A 17,370-nucleotide genomic window follows, 5' to 3' on the forward strand; every position below is an offset into this window, starting at 1 on the left:
ATTTAAATATACTAAACAATTATAAAATTCAAATTAGATAATTATTTAAATACTTATTAACTTTATTAATTTGGATATTAGAATAATGAAAAAAATTCAAACTGGATAATTTAGTCTTGTTCAAAGTTTAAATAATTTTCAAAATAAAATCTTATGGTAAGGCATATATCCAAATATCCTCTAATAAGTAAAGTAATATCCACTTGACTTTATTTTGATTGACTTACGACAGAGAGAGAAAACAATAATGAGATTCATCTGAAGACCTGATTGGGTAAAAACTCCGGCTGTTATGTTCTGTCCGTTGATGCTTCGAAAAGATCTTTTTTCAGAAATAAATCAATGATTTTTATGACTCGTTTGGTAAAAAATAATCACCTTTTTTGCCCAAAAAAGCACAACTTGCTATAGCTCCGTCATTATCCTACCCCCACCTACCATTCCTCTCCGTCGTCTTTCTTTCGTCATCCGCCGCTTTTTTTTACCCAATTCGGCATCGATTTTTCCGGCTAAGATCTCCGTCGTGTTCTCGCGAATTGCTGATTCCCACAACGAATTTCAGGTTTATTCATTTTCAATTATTGATTTTTGATTGATCTCGAGCTAGGGTTGGTGATTGAGTTCTGATAATTCGTTGTGTAATGGATGATTTTAATATTATTAGGAAGTTTTCTCTTTTCGTAAGGCGTAATTCACGAGGTGGTGGTGTTAACTGAGATTGTTTTGTGTGTTAATTTCGTTTTTGCTCACTACATTTCAGCGAGCTCAATGTGTGTGTGTTTTTTTATTACAGGCTTTAGCTTATTGTCGTGGTGATGATCTTGTTTCCATAGCTTCTTCACACACTTTGTCAGAAAGTGTTTGAGAATGGCTCAGGGACAGCATAGAAGTTTTCCTCAGCCAGGACAAATGCAGAGTTCTGCTTCTGTTGTTTCGTCTCAGCCTAATATGGCTAATGGTGTAAACCAAGATGGTATCAAATTGCGGCAGGAGATGCTTAACAGAATGTAAGAATTGTTTGTTTCTTTGTTTGTTTGCATATGCTGTTTTGGTGTCGCTCTTGCTTGGTCTACATTACATTAGTGAGTGTTCTAAAAAACGGCTTAGGCACACGTAGGCATCGGCCTAGTCGGCAAATCGTTTTTCAAATCTGTTTTTTTTTGTTATTGGGATAGTTGAATTCTTATGGATCCATCCCCAGAGGAAACCGAACATGATAATTTTTCATCATCCAGCTCGAGCAAGAATTAACCAAACTAAATTAATACATACAAAAAATATATATGTTATACAGAAGTATTTAATATGTAAAAATATAATTATCCGATTCCAAAGTTCTTGCAATTAAAGATTCTTTATTGCGTTAAGTGCCCGCGATAAAGCACTTATACTCCGCTTAGCTATTTCTCGAACATTGCATTAGTGTATGTGGTTAGTGCATATACCACTTAGACATTAGTAGTTTACTGTTTTTTTTCCAACGTCTGCTTTGCTATGAGGATGAAACACCCATCTAATTACCCAGTCTTGGGGTTTAGTTCGGTAATGCAGCTGAAATAACATCATTTTTTTGTTGAAATGATCTAATGTTTGTTGTGTATATGGAAAATACCCTTATTTACTTGAGTTATTCTTTCCAGCTACGTTTGGTTACAGCAGAGGCAGCCTTCAAAGACTGATGATGCCTCAAAGGCAAAGTTATTTGAGGTTTCAAAACGGTTAGAAAATGCAATGTACAAAACGGCTACCTCAAAGGTACCTCCAGTTTTGATCTTCTCATTTTTACAGTCTGTGTTATATCTCATAGAAGCTTTGGTCATTGTTCTTGATGGTACTTTTTTTTTGTCACAGGAGAATTACTTAGATTTCCAAAATTTTGAGGCTCGCATAAATTCTATTCTGAAACAAATGTTTGGTCCACGCCCTGCTAATCCCTCAAGCTCGGTCGGTATGACTGTTCAGACACCTGAGGTTTCAACTGGATTGCGTCAAAGTTATACAGCCACCCCTATGGTGAATACGAGCACCTTCAACAGTAGTAATAACTTAGCAGATGCAACAAGGGTTATGCCAACTACTCGCATGAATGGAGGTAATGTCAGTAATAGTCCGATGTATGATTCTATTGTATATAGCTGTAAGTTTGTACTGATTGTTTTATATTTGACAGGTTCAATGATTAATGGTCACCAGCAATTATCTGCGGGGTTCTCAGTTAGTTCTAATGACAATGGCCAGATGATTCCTACTCCTGGATTTAACAATACTGATGTATATCAGTCTCATCAAAATGGAGATGGTGGCAATCTTATGGCTGTTGGGAGGCAACATGCTGTTATTTCATATGACGGTATGCATTACAACAGTGATCAACAGATGGGAGGTGGTTTCAGGTCAAATATGCACCAGAATGCGTCTGGGATGATCAATACACCTCAAAGTTCTGGTGTAGGGATGAGTGGGAATAGTTTTCAGCTTGCTAATGGTAACATGAGCTCTGAAGGGGTCATAAGTTCCACTCATTTTTCAAATTCATCCCAGCCTTTGCAGCAGCCTGTTGATCAGTTGCAGCAGGTGTCACATGTTCACAGTAATTATCTCTAATTTTTCCTTTGCTATTTGAATTGTTCAATGCTCTCTTGTTAGTATATGTAACTCAATAGTGGTACGCTAATGGCATTTTTTCTTCATCTGAAGGATACTCAATGAGCAACTCTGATGCTTTTGGGACCGGGAATCTCTATGGATCATCTGGCTCAATGGGAAATGCTGTGGATATGAATCCTATGAGAGTTGATGTTTCCTTTGGTAGTAATCAGTCAAGCTTACACGCAGTGGAGAAGACTCCATTGATGAAACGTCACCTACCTCAACAGTTTGAGAATCGGATTCAAGAAAATTTGGCTCAGGTGAGTCCTCAACCAGTAGAAAATCAATTCAACCAGGCAGCTCATCATGGTCAATACCAGCAACAAGATCACTTGTTGAACAACAATGCTTATCATCAATCTCAGCGAGCTTCAAATTTTGTTAGTCAAGTTAAGCACGAACCTCGCACAGACTACTACAATGAAGCTTCTCAGCTACAGGCTATAAATCAAGTGGATCAACCCAAGTCGCAAAACCAGTACAGTCAGAACACTGTCAAGGATGAGTATGTTGGTGCTCAGAGTGTACAAACTCACCAGACACAGCAGATACCACAATGGAAAGATGTGAAAAACCACTCAGTTGGAGTGCAGCAAGTCTCAAGTATAGGTCAGTGGCGTACATCTTCTCAGATCTTGACACAAACATCAAAAGATTCTAATGGAGAGAGAGTAAGGTTTGCGGTAAACTCATGTCAAAGGTTACCTATGCTGCTTGAAGCTAGTAATGATAGTTTGTCTGTAAGAGAGTCTGCAAACTGCCAAACTGTTGCTCCACATCTCCCCGAAGGAAGCAACACATTGAGTAAACAGCTGAATGAAGATTGTGATTCAAGCTATATAAACCAGAGGCGGTGGCTTCTGTTCCTGCTACATGTTCGCAAATGCAACGCAGCGGAGGATACCTGTGAAAGCAAGTATTGTTTCACTGCCAAAACGCTACTGAAACATATCAACTACTGCAAGGCCCCTGCTTGCTCGTATCAGTATTGTCTTCAAACCCGGAAACTGATTCATCATAATAAGCACTGCGGGAATGAAGCGTGTCCAGTCTGTGTTTATGTCAAAAACTTCAAGGAGAAACAAAAAGAGAAGATTGCCCTCCTCCGACAAGCTGAGCCTTTAGATCATAGACGCAAGGAAACCTTTCAGTCTATGCGTGCTTCTAGTGGAAGAGACTCTGAAGCTCCCTCTATTGTTGATGATCTGCAACCTTCTCCTAAGCGTGTGAAAGTAGAGAAACCTTCTCAATTTGCTTATCCTGACACACACAGCCTCCCACAGAGAAGATCTGTTGGTCTCGGTAAATCTCATTTGTCAATGAGTTTGCAAGAGAAGTATAGTAGTCTACAAAGTGATGCGCCGATGAATGCAGATAGTTCTGATTCCCGTGAGCTGGAGAGGCCTGTTTGCAAAGATACCTCCATGAGAAGACATGCTGGAGACTCTTCACTGAATGGTGAAACTGTTTATTCACCAGAGCCAGAGAAACCAAAACGTATGAAAGAACTAAGCGCACCTAAAGAAGAGAAAGTGGAACAGTCTGTAGCTGCGTCTAATAGCGGAAAGTCAAAGATCAAGGGAGTCTCATTGATTGAGCTGTTCACCCCAGAGCAAGTAGAGGAGCATATCCGCGGTCTTCGTCAGTGGGTAGGCCAGGTAAGCTTTGACAAACTCTTAGATGCAACTCTTGTTTGATAAGAAAGATTTACCAAGAAAATGTTTTCTTTATGATGTTGTCTGAATCTTTATTTCAGAGTAAAACCAAGGCAGAGAAAAACAAAGCAATGGGACTCTCCATGTCCGAAAACTCCTGCCAGTTATGTGCTGTTGAGAGGCTTGCATTTGAGCCAACACCTATTTACTGCACACCTTGTGGCGCACGTGTCAAGAGAAATGCTATGCACTACACTGTTGTGGTTGGTGAGTCACGGCACTACGTCTGCATTCCTTGCTACAATGAAACGCGTGCGAACACCGTTACCGTTGATGGAACTCCTGTGCCGAAGTCGAGGTTTGAGAAAAAGAAAAACGATGAGGAGGTTGAAGAATCGGTACGCCTCTTTCAGCTTTTTTTGAAGCTATGCTGCTTTACTCTTTTTTTGTTTTTCTGTTTCTGATGTAATGATTATGTGCAGTGGGTGCAATGTGATAAATGTCAAGCGTGGCAGCATCAGATTTGTGCTTTGTTCAACGGTCGTAGGAATCATGGGCAAGCTCAGTACACTTGTCCTAATTGCTACATACAAGAGGTGGAGCAAGGAGAAAGGAAGCCAGTTTCACAAAGTGTTATTCTGGGGGCAAAAAGTTTGCCGGCCAGTAATCTTAGCAACCATTTAGAACAGCGGTTGTTTAAGAAACTGAAGCAGGAAAGACAGGAGAGGGCTAGGGTTCAAGGAAAAAGCTACGACGAGGTAAATTATTAACTTTTCATGTAAAATGTTGATGTATAGAGAAATATCAAGTTGGGTTTACAGAAAGATACAAAAATAGTTCTTTAGAGCTGCTGATGTTTGAGACGTGAGTCTTCATAAAGCATGTACAATTATTTACGTTAGAATCTTTTATGTAATGAGGTTCTGATAGTTTGTAATAGCATAATTAACCAGCCTTTAAAAAAAAAGTTGTTGATGTTAAAAAATTCCACCTATTTATTTAGTGCTCTTTCCTTATATAGCTAGAGTTTAGAAAGATAACAATCTAGTTTCTTTCTTTATTGATATACCAGGTCCCTGGAGCCGACTCACTTGTTATCAGAGTTGTTGCATCTGTGGACAAAATATTAGAAGTAAAGCCACGATTCCTTGACATTTTCAGGGAAGAAAATTACTCACCAGAGTTCCCTTACAAGTCTAAGGTACAACTTCTTGGTTCTTATCTTCTAATCATGTTGTCCTTCTACTAAAAGATGCCTCTTGACTATCAGCTCCTATGCTAACTTACATGCAATTTTCTTTCTTGCTTTCAGGCCATTCTGGTGTTTCAAAAGATTGAAGGTGTTGAAGTTTGCTTATTTGGCATGTACGTCCAAGAGTTTGGAACAGATTCCGCCTCTCCCAATCAACGCCGTGTGTACCTTTCCTATCTAGACTCGGTTAAGTACTTCAGACCTGACGTTAGAACTGTGTCTGGGGAGGCTCTTCGTACTTTTGTATACCATGAGATTCTGGTAAGCTATTTTTTCTTCTGCTCCTAGTTTTGCTTACAGTCCCCTTGTGTTGCTTCAAAAGTCTTATCAACAATGACCTTGTGGGGATTGGCAGATTGGTTATCTTGATTACTGTAAGAAACGTGGGTTCTCAAGCTGCTATATATGGGCATGCCCTCCTCTTAAGGGTGAAGATTACATTCTCTACTGTCATCCTGAGATTCAGAAAACGCCAAAGACTGACAAACTAAGAGAATGGTATGTAATGATATTTTACTTGTTTTTTTTTCCCACCATGATGCATAATACCAATTACCTTTTCAGGTATTTAGCAATGCTAAGGAAAGCGGCCAAGGAAAAAGTGGTTGTGGAATGTACAAACTTCTATGATCATTTCTTCGTCCAGTCTGGTGAATGTAGAGCTAAGGTAACAGCAGCAAGGCTGCCGTATTTTGATGGGGACTACTGGCCAGGCGCTGCTGAGGATCTTATAGATCAAATGAGCCAAGAAGAAGATGGCAAGAAGTCTCATAGAAAAGTAATGCCCAAAAAGGTCATATCGAAAAGGGCTCTTAAAGCAGTAGGTCACCTGGACCTTTCTGTTAATGCCTCAAAGGATCTCCTTCTAATGCATAAAGTAAGTCTCCCTCTTTCTCTCTGTGTTATGGTAAGAGATAATATTTTCGCCACCTAACTTTTCGTTTGCTCTTTAGCTGGGTGAGATCATCCTCCCAATGAAGGAAGATTTCATCATGGTTCATTTGCAACATTGCTGCAAGCATTGTTGCACTCTCATGGTGTCTGGGCATCGGTGGGTGTGCCACCAGTGTAAGAACTTTCAGATTTGTGACAAGTAAGTATCTTACATAACTATTTCAATTTCAAAATGCTGTAGAAATTTCTAGCCAAAAGACTTTTCTCCACTGAACTAGTGGAGAGTATACGTTGGATCATTATAAGATTTATCACACTCTTTGGCTGCATCTCACAAGCTTTCTTCTTTTACTACAGGTGTCATGAATTGGAAAAGAACCGTGTCGAAAAGGAGAGACATCCAGTTAACCAGAGGGAGAAGCATGTACTATATCCTGTAAGTTTCTGATCTGTTTAAGACATTTGGTTTTCTCTTCGTGATGGTTTGGAACAATGACAAGGTTTGGGTCTCTCTCTGCAGATTGCCATTGAAGACGTTCCTACTGAGATCAAGGACAGTGATGACATCCTTGAGAGCGAGTTCTTTGATACAAGGCAAGCTTTCCTAAGTCTCTGCCAAGGAAACCACTACCAATACGACACGCTGAGGCGAGCAAAACACTCTTCCATGATGATTCTCTATCATCTCCACAACCCAACCGTCCCTGCATTTCCAACGGCATGCGCCATCTGCCAGCAAGAGCTTGAGCCTGCTCAAGGCTGGCGCTGCGAGGTTTGTCCTGACTATGAAGTTTGCAGTGGTTGCTACTCAAAGGGCATCAACCATCCACACAGCCTCACTAGCCGACCATCTGGGACTGATTCTGTGGTACAGAACACACAAACTAGTCAAATCCAGACAGCACAGGTAATGAAATGTTTCTTTCAAAAATTGCTTCTCCTTTTTCCTCATTTGCTAATACAGTTTTTGGTACTTGCAGTTAACAGACCTGCTGCTACACGCGATGACATGCTTCACGGCGCAGTGCCAGTATCCGAGGTGTCGCATGATTAAGCTTCTCTTCAGGCATGGTGTTGCATGCAAGAACAGAAACTCCTGCGTTCCTTGTAAGAGAATGTGGGCTCTCTTACGAATGCACGCCAGAAACTGCAGAGACCCACAGTGTAGAGTACCCAAATGCAGGTGCGTGAATCTAAGCTACTCAGAGCAACCCCATCAAGGGGTTCTAAATAAAATTCTCACCAATAAAAGAAAAGAAAATTAATAAAATTAAGAGAGAGAGCCAAGAAAAGCTCTCATATAACAGCTTTTAAGAACCCTTAAGAACCTCAAAAGACATGTGTCATTCTCTTGGTATATTAACAGATTTAAAGAAATTGGAATATAAATTAATAATTATAATATTAATATATATTTTCTTTTAGAAACTCTTATAATGTCTAACTGATGGAGCTGCTTTACTAGTTAAAAATGACTGTTCAAGAAAAGTTTATGATTTTTCTAATGATGTGACATTGTGACAGAGAGTTGAGAGCTCATTTTAGTAGAAAGCAACAACAGGCAGATTCAAGACGAAGAGCAGCTGTGAAGGAGATGGTGCGGCAGAGAGCCGCTGACGCAGCAACCTCCACTTCTGACTGATCAACATAAGACAGACAAGAATGTTATCTCTCTCGTCCATGTGATTAAGGGGTTGCCTTTTGAGGTCAAGAGGAAACCAGACTCTTCCACAGCTGCTACTAATTTAGGTTCAACAAGGAGGTACATAGTTAGATGTTTTATTCTTTACATGATGTATTCTTAAGGTACAGACGAATGTGTATATGTGATTTTGATTCAAATTTTGGTGCTTCTTTTAACTATAAATCTATTGAGTTGTTTGGGTCTTAACTCACTCTTTTGATCCCTTCATTTTGGCAAAGCTACAAGCTAATAAAATATGTGAAAAGAATGTTGTTGAAAGTGTGAATAATAAATTTATTTGTAAGATTTGCAACAACATTCTTTTCACATATATTTTATTTTTAAAATGTACACTGATAAGCCCCAAAGCTAAATTGGGAATAATAATGATCATGATGATGAACACAGCTTTCTATGTCTCTTGGTTCTTATGAAGTCAGACAGGCTTTTTACAGACACAACAGAGCTTTTAAGAGCTTATTACTTAGAGGAGTTGTTGTTGTGGTCGGGGAGGAACAGATATCTGAAACGAGAATCAAAGGGGAGTATTCCACAGTTACGTGAGGGGAGAAGGCTTTGTCTTCTCTGAGAGATGCACTGTTCCACAAAGGCTGCTTGATGTGGAGGGAGGTACTTCGCTATCCACACCCCCAAGTTCGAATCCTCCACCAAACTCTTGGCGTAGCAATGAACCATTTTGGGTACCAAGAGCTTCCCTTTGCTGCTCAGCCCTACTGATGCTTGTATGAAATCCCTTTGAGCTTCTAGTAGCTCTTCTTTCACTCCTTTCGCTGTGTAGATCCTCACCTGCAACAACAAGATGCATGAGTTCACATTCCATAAGTTTAAGCCAAACAAAAGGAGAAAGATAGTTTGCTTAGTTACTTACCGCAGGGGAAGAGTACATTCCACAGCTTAAGGCAAAGGCGAGAAGAGGTTCATGAGTATCAATGCTTGCCTTGCGTTGTTCTTCTGATACTTTCAGCTTGTGAATAGCAAGAAGCAGTGCCTACACATCAGAAAATAGAGTAAATGCTAACAGGTTCTAAAAAAAGACATGCAAAAGAACTATGTAGATGAGTATAAGCTTATATACAATTTGTGGTCTGTGAGTAGGAGGTTTCATCTTCAGTATCACATACTCCATTGCCGCTGCAGTGTATGAGTTCCCTCCAACCGTATAAGCAGCCTGTGGACCAAAACATAAAGGAATAAGATAAGACAACAAAGGAACAAAACCAAAGTGATATGTAAACCTTTTGCATCAAGGAGAAGAGCTTCAAGTCGCTTTTAGGGACACCATAAGCCAAATACGCCTGCATTTAAAAGACCACAACAACTCTCATAAAACATTCAGAATGGTTCTTTATAATTAGAAAGGAAACAGAAAGAAACTAACATGCATGATCAACGCGTTGTAAAGGTTAATCCAGAAAGCTAGCCTCTCATTGCAGCTCAAATGAATTGGGTTCACTCTAGCAAGTTGCTCCACCAGTGTCCTAATTCACAGAATCATACTTTGAGTCTTATATAGCTTAAACAGATTGATAAGAAAAGGTTAAGGAAACTCCATTTACCTAAACTTCCTCAGTGCCCCGGAAGCATATTCCAACTGTTTCTTCCCAACAGACATCCAAGAAACCTCAGACGCCAAACTGTAGCTCCCAATCTCTGCCCAGCTCAGCTTCCCACGAACTCTATAAGGGTCAAAGACGTTTCCTGTGGCCAAGACATCAGTGTTGTTTTGGATATCTATTTGGGGGCTTTGCACCCATGAAGAGATCATTGACCGTTCTGTTGATGGCCACCAGGATGATGAGCTTGATAGATGCCCACGTGGTGATACTGACACCGGTGAGAGCTGGCTCTCGTTTGAGGATGCTTTTGAAGTTGCTGTCGGATCAGCAAGCGACATGAAGATGTTCTTCATACATCTCACCATTTCTTCAGATAATAGATTAGGGTGATCCCACATGAACTTAGGTGGCATTCCTCTAGGTAGCTTCCTTGCATTTGTCTTTCTCATTTGCTTCTTCTCAAGATGTTGATTACTTGGGTCCAATACCTCAACGGTTGATTCTGTGGGAGATGATTCAGAAGAAGATTCTTGGTTTTGGACTGGTTGGTCTTGACGTGGACTGTCTTCTCCTGATTGATGTGATTCAGAATCCAAATATATCAAGGAAGAAGAGGAATCCTGCATAACTAAGACATAGTTATACACCAATGTAGATCACAACAAAAAACAAGACAATGATGAGATACATACTGGTGGAGAAGCCATATGTGTCAAATGATATTCAGCTAGTCTTCTCTCGTTACGTTCTTGGCTAATTTGGAAATTCAGTGACATCATTTCTTGCTCGAGCTTGGTGACTGCAGTCTCTAGCGTGGCTATATTGGAAATAAGTTCTTGAGCCTGCCCCATTTTGAGAATCATCAGCAAAACAAAATGGTAATAATATTAAAAAAAAACAATCACAATAGCATGAGTTTAGGGAACATACAGGATGTGGAACACTACAAGAAGAAGATATCTCCCAAGGATCCTTCTCCAAGAGGCTCTCTAAGAAAGTATGCAACTCCACTTCTTCTTGGAGTTGAAGTTGCAATCTTCTTACCTGTAACATAAAACTTCTTTTAGAACTACAAACACTGCAAATATTTAGCAAAATGGAGACTATGCTTGAGTTCAGAAGCTCACATCCTCTTCAAGTTGGAATCTATATGAAAAAGATTGTCCACTTGTAGACTCTTGGGAAGTTTCTATACCCTGTAAACAAATGATTCAAGCAAGCTCTTATTGCTTTAAAGACTGCATAAACTCACTCAACAGGTATAATCTGGACTAAGTGTATGTTCATACCTCTGACTTGGTTCCTGTGCCCCATAATGAACTGGATCTGATAAAAACATTCAAGTCAATTTAGCAAGGAGAATTGGAAAAACAAGAAGAAATGATAATTCTTACTTGGATTTCAAAAGCTGAGAGTCATACATCCTAAGTGTCTGGGGCTTGGTAGTTATTACCATTACAGGAAATGATGAACTTCTCCAACAAATATACTTCAGCCTCTTCTCTCAAAGTACACAAGACTTAAATGACATAATCCCTGCACAAAATCAGATTCACATAATTAATGAGATAAGATAAAATCTTAGAGGAAAGAAAAGACCAAAATGTGTTGTCTACTAATCACAAGACATTAATCAAATAATGGAGATTTGGTTATGGATTTTTCTTAGCACATGTAGTCCAAGTACTAGATGAAGAGGCAAGAGAAGACACTGTTACACCTGTGAACATCTAATAAGGACAAATCTCATTTATAATACAGAAAATAATCACAGGAGCCTGTTGTTTTCAAAAACCCACCAGACAGCCAAACGTATCACATGGGTCAAAAATTCACATTGATAGGTCTTGACAGGTGAAGCCGTTATCGGTTGGAGAAAACTCAAGAACCAGCTAAAGTAACCAAAAGATGCAATCTTTTAAACATGCAATTCAAGAATGTACTGTAGCCTTATAAAGAAGATAAATAACTTTGATGAAAAAGAGAAGACATAAGCTAAAGAGTAAAGACCTTATCTCTAAAAGACATATCAAGTGGTCACTGAAAAGATCAAATCTTTGTAATTGACTTTAAGAATATACCAAAGTCAATGGCCAGAACAAAGATTGAAACTTTCAATGGCCAGAGAGTGTAACCAATCATCTGCAACAAAAAAAAAAACTCAAACAAGGAGAAGAGAAAAAAACAGTGTGAACAAAAGCAAACCTTTTTAATTTCTTCTACTTCTTCCAATGGCTGAAAGAGAACATTCAAGAATTAGAGAGAGAGGAGAAGAGCTACTTCTAAAATGCTGCTAGATTCTCCTACAGTAATCTATCTATCTGGCTTTTATGGTACTAGTAGGTGGTCACACTTCTATTTATTTTCCAATCTTAAAAAGTTTCTCAATTTGAAATTCAAAAAAAAATCTCTATTGTGAGTCAACATTAAATGTTATCTCAAAAAAGCTATTCTCTTTCTTATTATTACCAAATAATGAATTAAAATATTGAGTTGGTAATTGGGTAGAGTGCAAAAGACAAAGGTACAGTTGAACAGAACAGAGGAGAGAATCTGCAACACACTACTTTCAATTTACACGGGCACTTGTAATTTTTGATGTCTTTTTCTCAATATTTTCAAAGAAAGTGAATTAAACTAAAAAGAAGAGAAGAAAACAAAATCTCACATGCAAGAGCGTATGTTATAAGTTTTTTTCTGTCGCTTTCTGGTCAGAGGTTAGTGGCCTGATACTCTTTTCTGAGTATTGTTCTTGTCTTGTGGTTGACAATTTTATAACAATATTTCCAGATTTTTATAGAGTTTAATATTTGAAATTTGAAAACCAACGAGTAGATAACAAGTTTGTGTTGAAATAATTGTCTAGTGTTCATACGATATTTTTGGCTTAAATCTGTTGGATTCTTGTGTATATTTTTTTCCAATTTTTTTCCAATTTTTTAAAACTTTACAAATCACTTACAGATTAAAGGAGGACAAAAAAGATTTGATCATTGTTTTGTGTGAGTGGATATACAAACTTACATAAATAAAAATCTACAAATTGATTAAAAGCTCAAGCCATGTGCTAACACAATCTCTTCAGTGTTCTTCTCTTAGTGTGGCTTCTGTAGATGAAGATTGTTATATCGAACCCAATTTGGCAAATCTTTGCAAGAAACACAAACATGTATATCCAACGCTTCCAACACATATGAAAACGTTCTGGTTTGAAGTTATTGGCATAGCTCTTCCCATGCCAAGTTCGATTTAACGAGAAAGATATATAAAAGAAGACTTAAGTTGATCATTATGCTGCGTGATCCAAATCAATAGTGCACAACTGCTTTCATGAACATACAAACTACTCAACTGTTATCTGCACGTTGACAAAAGATGGCTTTCATGAACTTACAAACTAACATAACTATTATCTGCACATTGACAAAAAAGAAGTTGAATCTGCCATTCCATCCATATATATATATATATAAATATCCTGCAGCAGAATCTCTTCACTGCTCTTCACTTAGTTTGGCTTTGCAGCTTTTGAGATGAAGATTGTAATGAACAAACGCCAAATCTTCAAGACGCTCTTGCTCACAACTGGTCATTCCTTCACTGGGCACCAGCTTCTCTGCTAATCTACTCTGTAGCTTGTACCTTGAAGCACCTTCACATGTCTGGCTCAGAACCTTAATAGCGAAACTCTGCAGCTCTGGATGCTGGCTCGCCTTCTGAGCCCACCACTCACCTGCAAAGAGAGATTATAAATATATTTGCTCACTGAATGATTTCAACAACACTAGCGTCTACAACTATATATGAAAACTCACCTGGAGTGATTCCTATGATCTGATCAGCTTGACTGGCCTCTTCAAAACACTCTTCACCAACTCTGTACATGTCAAGCTGAGTAGCAACTTTAACTTGAATGTCACTTTGTTTCACTACATGAACCAGAGAGGAGCAAAGACCGGCTGCTACTTCAGAATCAAGATGGAAATCATCTGAGTAGTAAGTAACCGGGTTCAGAAAGTAACCAGCAGCATGAAGAGGACTGTGAAGGTGCTTGTTCCAAACATCATCTATCACATCCCACAACGGCTCATAACATGACTCCTTGTTATTGAACTCCCTGGCTATACTCTCCTTTATGACATCCATAATCTCATAGATGTTTCCAACATGCTGATTCTTGGCCTTAGAGAACCAGAGCAGACCATGGATCAGAGGAGATGTGCATTTCAGAACTTTGCCAACAGTTTTCCAGAAAGTTGAATCATTCACCAGTTTGGATACTCTTACATCTTCTTCGTTGCTACAATCAGATAAAGCAAACATGGCTGTTAACTCGTTCTTGACCCTGAAGATACTCTCTAGAGTTAAGTAGGGTAAGAAAAACTCAAACTCTGAGGAGACAGTGAGGCTGTGATCTAGATCTCTGACAAGCTTCAGAACCAATGGACTGTTGTTGATGTAATCTGTAATTACATTGACAGCGTCAACTATGTATCCAAGTGAATCTAAGTCCCCAATCTTCAACAGCATAAGCTCAAAGCAGTGAGACACACTCACAGACCAGAACACTCCCTTCTTGTTACTAGCATAAGACTCGCCTAGTTCACCAACCCAACCAGAAGCTGAACATGCAACAATCTGAACCACGATTTGCACTCCCACTTCATCAACAAGCCCATCCACCAAAGATATCAAGGCCTTGCTGTCGTGTTTTATGTCAGAGACATCCAAAGATGTTAGATAGACAGGACCCGCTGGACAGTCTGCAATGAAAGTAACAAGATCACGGCCTTTACTGTCAACCCAAGCTTCCAACAAGATGCTGCAACCAGTGATGGCCCATGAGTCTTTGATCTTCTTCACATACTCTTCCACTTCTCCCAAAGCTTCTTGAAACATCCGTCCTTTTAAATCATTAGAATCAGGGATGGTACCATCACTTGCAGCTATCATCATCTCTCTAAAGCCTAAGGACTCCACAGCTGAAGGAGTATCACTTTCTCTGGATGAATCTTGGCTTCTCCCACGCTTATGAGCATTAACCAGTTGGACTTCCCCAACACTCCTACTCTTAGCAGATCTAAGATTATGTTTCTCCTTGGTAGCCACATCTCGAAACATCTCTCTAACAGTAGATGCAGCTTGTTCACATGGAGTCGCATCTGAACCAACACCACCCAAGTGACATTTCAGAAGTTGCAAGCCAGACATTTCTTCTCCACAGTGTTTGCATTTAACCCACTTCTTCTCCTTGTTCACCCAACATCCATGCTCACGAATATCCATTTCAAAAGATCCGTCTGTGAATCAAGAAACACACAGAGAGTGAATCAGACTTAGAAGCATTATACAATTTCTTCACAATTAAGCTCCTAGGCGTCACATGCACAATACAACAGTTTGTGAAACTGAAACAAACAGCAAAATCAAAACTTTGAATCAGGAATTTGATCTCACAACGGTTGATATCTTGCATGTTCACGGATAGAGAGAGAAGGGAGAGTAAAAAAAACGAAACTTTAAGCTTTTACAGTGACGAGAACTCGTGCATAATCCTCAAAGCTTGTCTCTTTAGTGATAAAGAAGATCAAAAGCAAACAACTTTTTGTACAGACTAATTTGGAAAGCAGAGAGATTGAGAGGTTACCTGAGTCAAAGCGTCGAGTCAGATAACAGGAGACAGCAGAACCCGGAAGAGAAACAAACCAAACCCTTGTTTTGAAGAGAGTGTTCTGTCTCTGTAGATAATTGTAATTAATGAAGGTCCCTATTTATAGTAACCTCTCTCTCTCTCTTTCTTTCTAATTAACCCAAAATGGAACAATGAGGCTTCATTTTTTTTTTTTTTTGGAAAAGTGAGGCTTCTAATCACATTTTAATATTGCAATCTGTAGTGTATAATGTTTGTCATTAAAGTAGACTTAAAAAAACAACTTGAATTCAGCAAGCAAATAAAAGGGAACGTCCTCAAGATACAACATTACAAAACATCTACTTTTGAGTGTAACCACCTGCTTGCTATCTCTCAGGAGGATCTTCAGATTCACTGTTGTTCTCAACCCTACGACGTTTCTGAGAGGATTCACATTTGTCTTCTTCAGTTTCAGAAGCTATGTTGTTTGCAGATGATGAGCGCTGAGACAGAGAAGATACTTCCGTTTTGGACATGTTTTGACAATCTGACAATAGTGTCTGAGAAGAAGAAGACATAAGTACTTAGCATGCTCCTCTATTCGTAAGCTGAAGCACCCTTTGTACCTGCACATAGAAGAAGAGAAACACAATGCCTCTCACTCTTTCTTTCTCTCATCAGCTTCGCTAATACACAAAGCCAGTTTCTTCTCTTCTGAGTTAACATTCTTTTTTTCTAAAAAGAAAAATAAAAGGTCAGTAGTTACACATAGAATCTGTGTAAGTAATCACAATAAAAACTTGGAAGCTTCTTTACCTTCTTTTTTCTCTGGAATATGCTTGGCTTATCTATGCTTGTGTCTATACTTGTGCAATTTCATGAGAGAGATTCAGCTAATATGTACTTGTAAAACTTGGTTAGACTCAAACTGATTTAGTACCTGTGAGCACCTTCACATGTCTGGCTCAGAACCAGCTGCAAAGAGAGATTTTTTAAAACTATTTGCTCACTGAATGATTATCAACAACACTAGTGTCTACAACTATATATGAAAAATCAAGAGGTTCGGTTCACACACCTGGAGTGATTCCATTGATCTGATTAGCTTGACTGACCTCTTTAAAATCGTCTTCACCAACTCTGCATATGTCAAGCTGAGTGGCAATTTTGACTTGAACGTCACTTTCTTTTATTACATGAATCCAGAGAGGAGCAAAGACCAGCGGCTACTTCTGAATCAATGAGAAGAAAGTAGCCGGATTCAGGAAGTAACCAGCAGCATGAAGAGGACTGTGAACACTGTGGGAAAGGAAATGTCTGGCTTGCAACATCTCTAACAGTAGATGTGACAATGTTCACATCTGAACCTACACCACCCAAGTGACATTTCAGATGTTGCAAGCCAGACATCTCTTTGCCACAGTGTTTGCATTGAACACGCCTTCTCTTCTTGTTTTACCCAAACTCCATGCTCTTGAATATCCATGGAAGTACCACCAGCCATTCAAAGATTCGTCTGAACTAAATCATAAAACACAGAGAGAGTGAATCAGATTTTAGAAGCATGTTGCGATTCTCACAAGTCACAAACAAGAACATGCATCAAAATCAAAACTTTGAATCCGCAACTTGATCTCACAATGATTGATATCTTGCATGTTCATGGAGAAAGATAAGGGAGAGTAAAGAACCAAACTTTAAGCTTTAACAATGATGAAAAATCATGCATGATGCTCAAAGCTTGTATCTTTAGTGATAAAGAAAGATCAAAACAAACAACCTTTTGTACAAGACTAATTTGGAACGCAATGAGAGGTTACCTGAGTGGCTGAGTCAAAGCTTCAGAAAACAGGAGACAACAAGACCCGGAAGAGAAACCAAACCCTTGTTCCCAAGAGAGTGAAAGCTGAAGACTAGTTCTGTTATTAATGAAGGTCTTGTCTCCTTGAAAAAAAAAAGTCTAGTCTATTTATAGTAACCTCTTTCTTTTCTTATTATCCCAAAAATAATATGAGGCTTCTAATCAC

The 17,370-nt window shown here is 39.0% G+C and overlaps 3 protein-coding genes and 1 non-coding gene across 7 annotated transcripts; 1 reads left to right on the forward strand and 3 right to left on the reverse strand.

Moving 5' to 3' along the window:
- Positions 1-20: 20 nt before the first annotated feature.
- Positions 21-8,345, forward strand: LOC103859487 (histone acetyltransferase HAC5). The gene is made up of 17 exons (XM_009137021.3): positions 21-562; positions 794-1,007; positions 1,641-1,755; positions 1,852-2,092; positions 2,171-2,590; positions 2,698-4,307; positions 4,406-4,702; positions 4,787-5,062; positions 5,377-5,505; positions 5,617-5,817; positions 5,912-6,054; positions 6,121-6,433; positions 6,510-6,649; positions 6,808-6,886; positions 6,971-7,357; positions 7,431-7,633; positions 7,975-8,345. Exons 2-17 carry the CDS (start codon positions 868-870, stop codon positions 8,090-8,092), a joined length of 4,812 nt encoding a protein of 1,603 aa, XP_009135269.2. The 5' UTR covers positions 21-562; positions 794-867; the 3' UTR covers positions 8,093-8,345.
- Positions 8,346-8,420: 75 nt separating this feature from the next.
- LOC103859488 lies at positions 8,421-11,979 on the reverse strand. Its single transcript, XM_009137022.3, has 12 exons — positions 11,917-11,979; positions 11,106-11,247; positions 11,001-11,037; positions 10,839-10,907; positions 10,642-10,755; positions 10,404-10,553; positions 9,712-10,331; positions 9,534-9,633; positions 9,391-9,450; positions 9,231-9,323; positions 9,024-9,143; positions 8,421-8,941 (listed from the first exon to the last, which is right to left on the reverse strand). The coding sequence occupies exons 2-12, from the start codon at positions 11,165-11,167 to the stop codon at positions 8,615-8,617; spliced, it is 1,752 nt and encodes a 583-aa protein (XP_009135270.1). The 5' UTR covers positions 11,168-11,247; positions 11,917-11,979; the 3' UTR covers positions 8,421-8,614.
- Positions 10,837-17,184, reverse strand: LOC103859489. Of its 4 annotated transcripts, XM_033286414.1 has the most exons (10): positions 16,422-17,150; positions 16,284-16,318; positions 16,160-16,203; positions 15,359-16,078; positions 13,527-15,011; positions 11,917-13,444; positions 11,722-11,853; positions 11,106-11,247; positions 11,001-11,037; positions 10,837-10,907 (listed from the first exon to the last, which is right to left on the reverse strand). In XM_033286414.1, exons 5-6 carry the CDS (start codon positions 14,995-14,997, stop codon positions 13,206-13,208), a joined length of 1,710 nt encoding a protein of 569 aa, XP_033142305.1. In that variant the 5' UTR covers positions 14,998-15,011; positions 15,359-16,078; positions 16,160-16,203; positions 16,284-16,318; positions 16,422-17,150; the 3' UTR covers positions 10,837-10,907; positions 11,001-11,037; positions 11,106-11,247; positions 11,722-11,853; positions 11,917-13,205. The 4 variants fall into 4 exon arrangements, with proteins under 4 accessions (XP_033142305.1, XP_009135274.1, XP_018513439.1 ...); XM_009137026.3 differs by adding an exon at positions 17,164-17,184 and having other exon boundaries at positions 15,359-16,859; XM_018657923.2 differs by adding an exon at positions 15,268-15,274 and having other exon boundaries at positions 13,527-15,016; positions 15,361-17,150.
- Positions 16,632-16,777, reverse strand: MIR9558 (microRNA MIR9558). The gene has a single exon (NR_128615.1). It is a non-coding gene; the product is annotated as a microRNA MIR9558 (primary transcript).
- Positions 17,185-17,370: the final 186 nt, after the last annotated feature.

Source organism: Brassica rapa, chromosome A03 (genome assembly GCF_000309985.2).
Source record: "Brassica rapa cultivar Chiifu-401-42 chromosome A03, CAAS_Brap_v3.01, whole genome shotgun sequence".
NCBI classification, from domain to species: Eukaryota; Viridiplantae; Streptophyta; class Magnoliopsida; order Brassicales; family Brassicaceae; genus Brassica; species Brassica rapa.

Bases quoted from the DNA above. Each gene is read 5' to 3' on its own strand.
- LOC103859487 (XM_009137021.3), top strand. From the start codon at position 868: ATGGCTCAGGGACAGCATAGAAGTTTTCCTCAGCCAGGACAAATGCAG. The intron at 2,093-2,170 runs GTAATGTCAGTA...TATATTTGACAG, and splicing joins AACTACTCGCATGAATGGAG to GTTCAATGATTAATGGTCAC. The intron at 7,358-7,430 runs GTAATGAAATGT...TGGTACTTGCAG, and splicing joins GTCAAATCCAGACAGCACAG to TTAACAGACCTGCTGCTACA.
- LOC103859488 (XM_009137022.3), bottom strand. From the start codon at position 11,167: ATGGTAATAACTACCAAGCCCCAGACACTTAGGATGTATGACTCTCAG. The intron at 11,038-11,105 runs GTAAGAATTATC...TGTTTTTATCAG, and splicing joins TCTCAGCTTTTGAAATCCAA to ATCCAGTTCATTATGGGGCA. The intron at 9,144-9,230 runs GTATATAAGCTT...TCTGATGTGTAG, and splicing joins CTACTCACAGACCACAAATT to GCACTGCTTCTTGCTATTCA.
- LOC103859489 (XM_009137026.3), bottom strand. From the start codon at position 14,997: ATGGATATTCGTGAGCATGGATGTTGGGTGAACAAGGAGAAGAAGTGG. The intron at 13,445-13,526 runs GTGAGTTTTCAT...CTCTCTTTGCAG, and splicing joins GATCATAGGAATCACTCCAG to GTGAGTGGTGGGCTCAGAAG.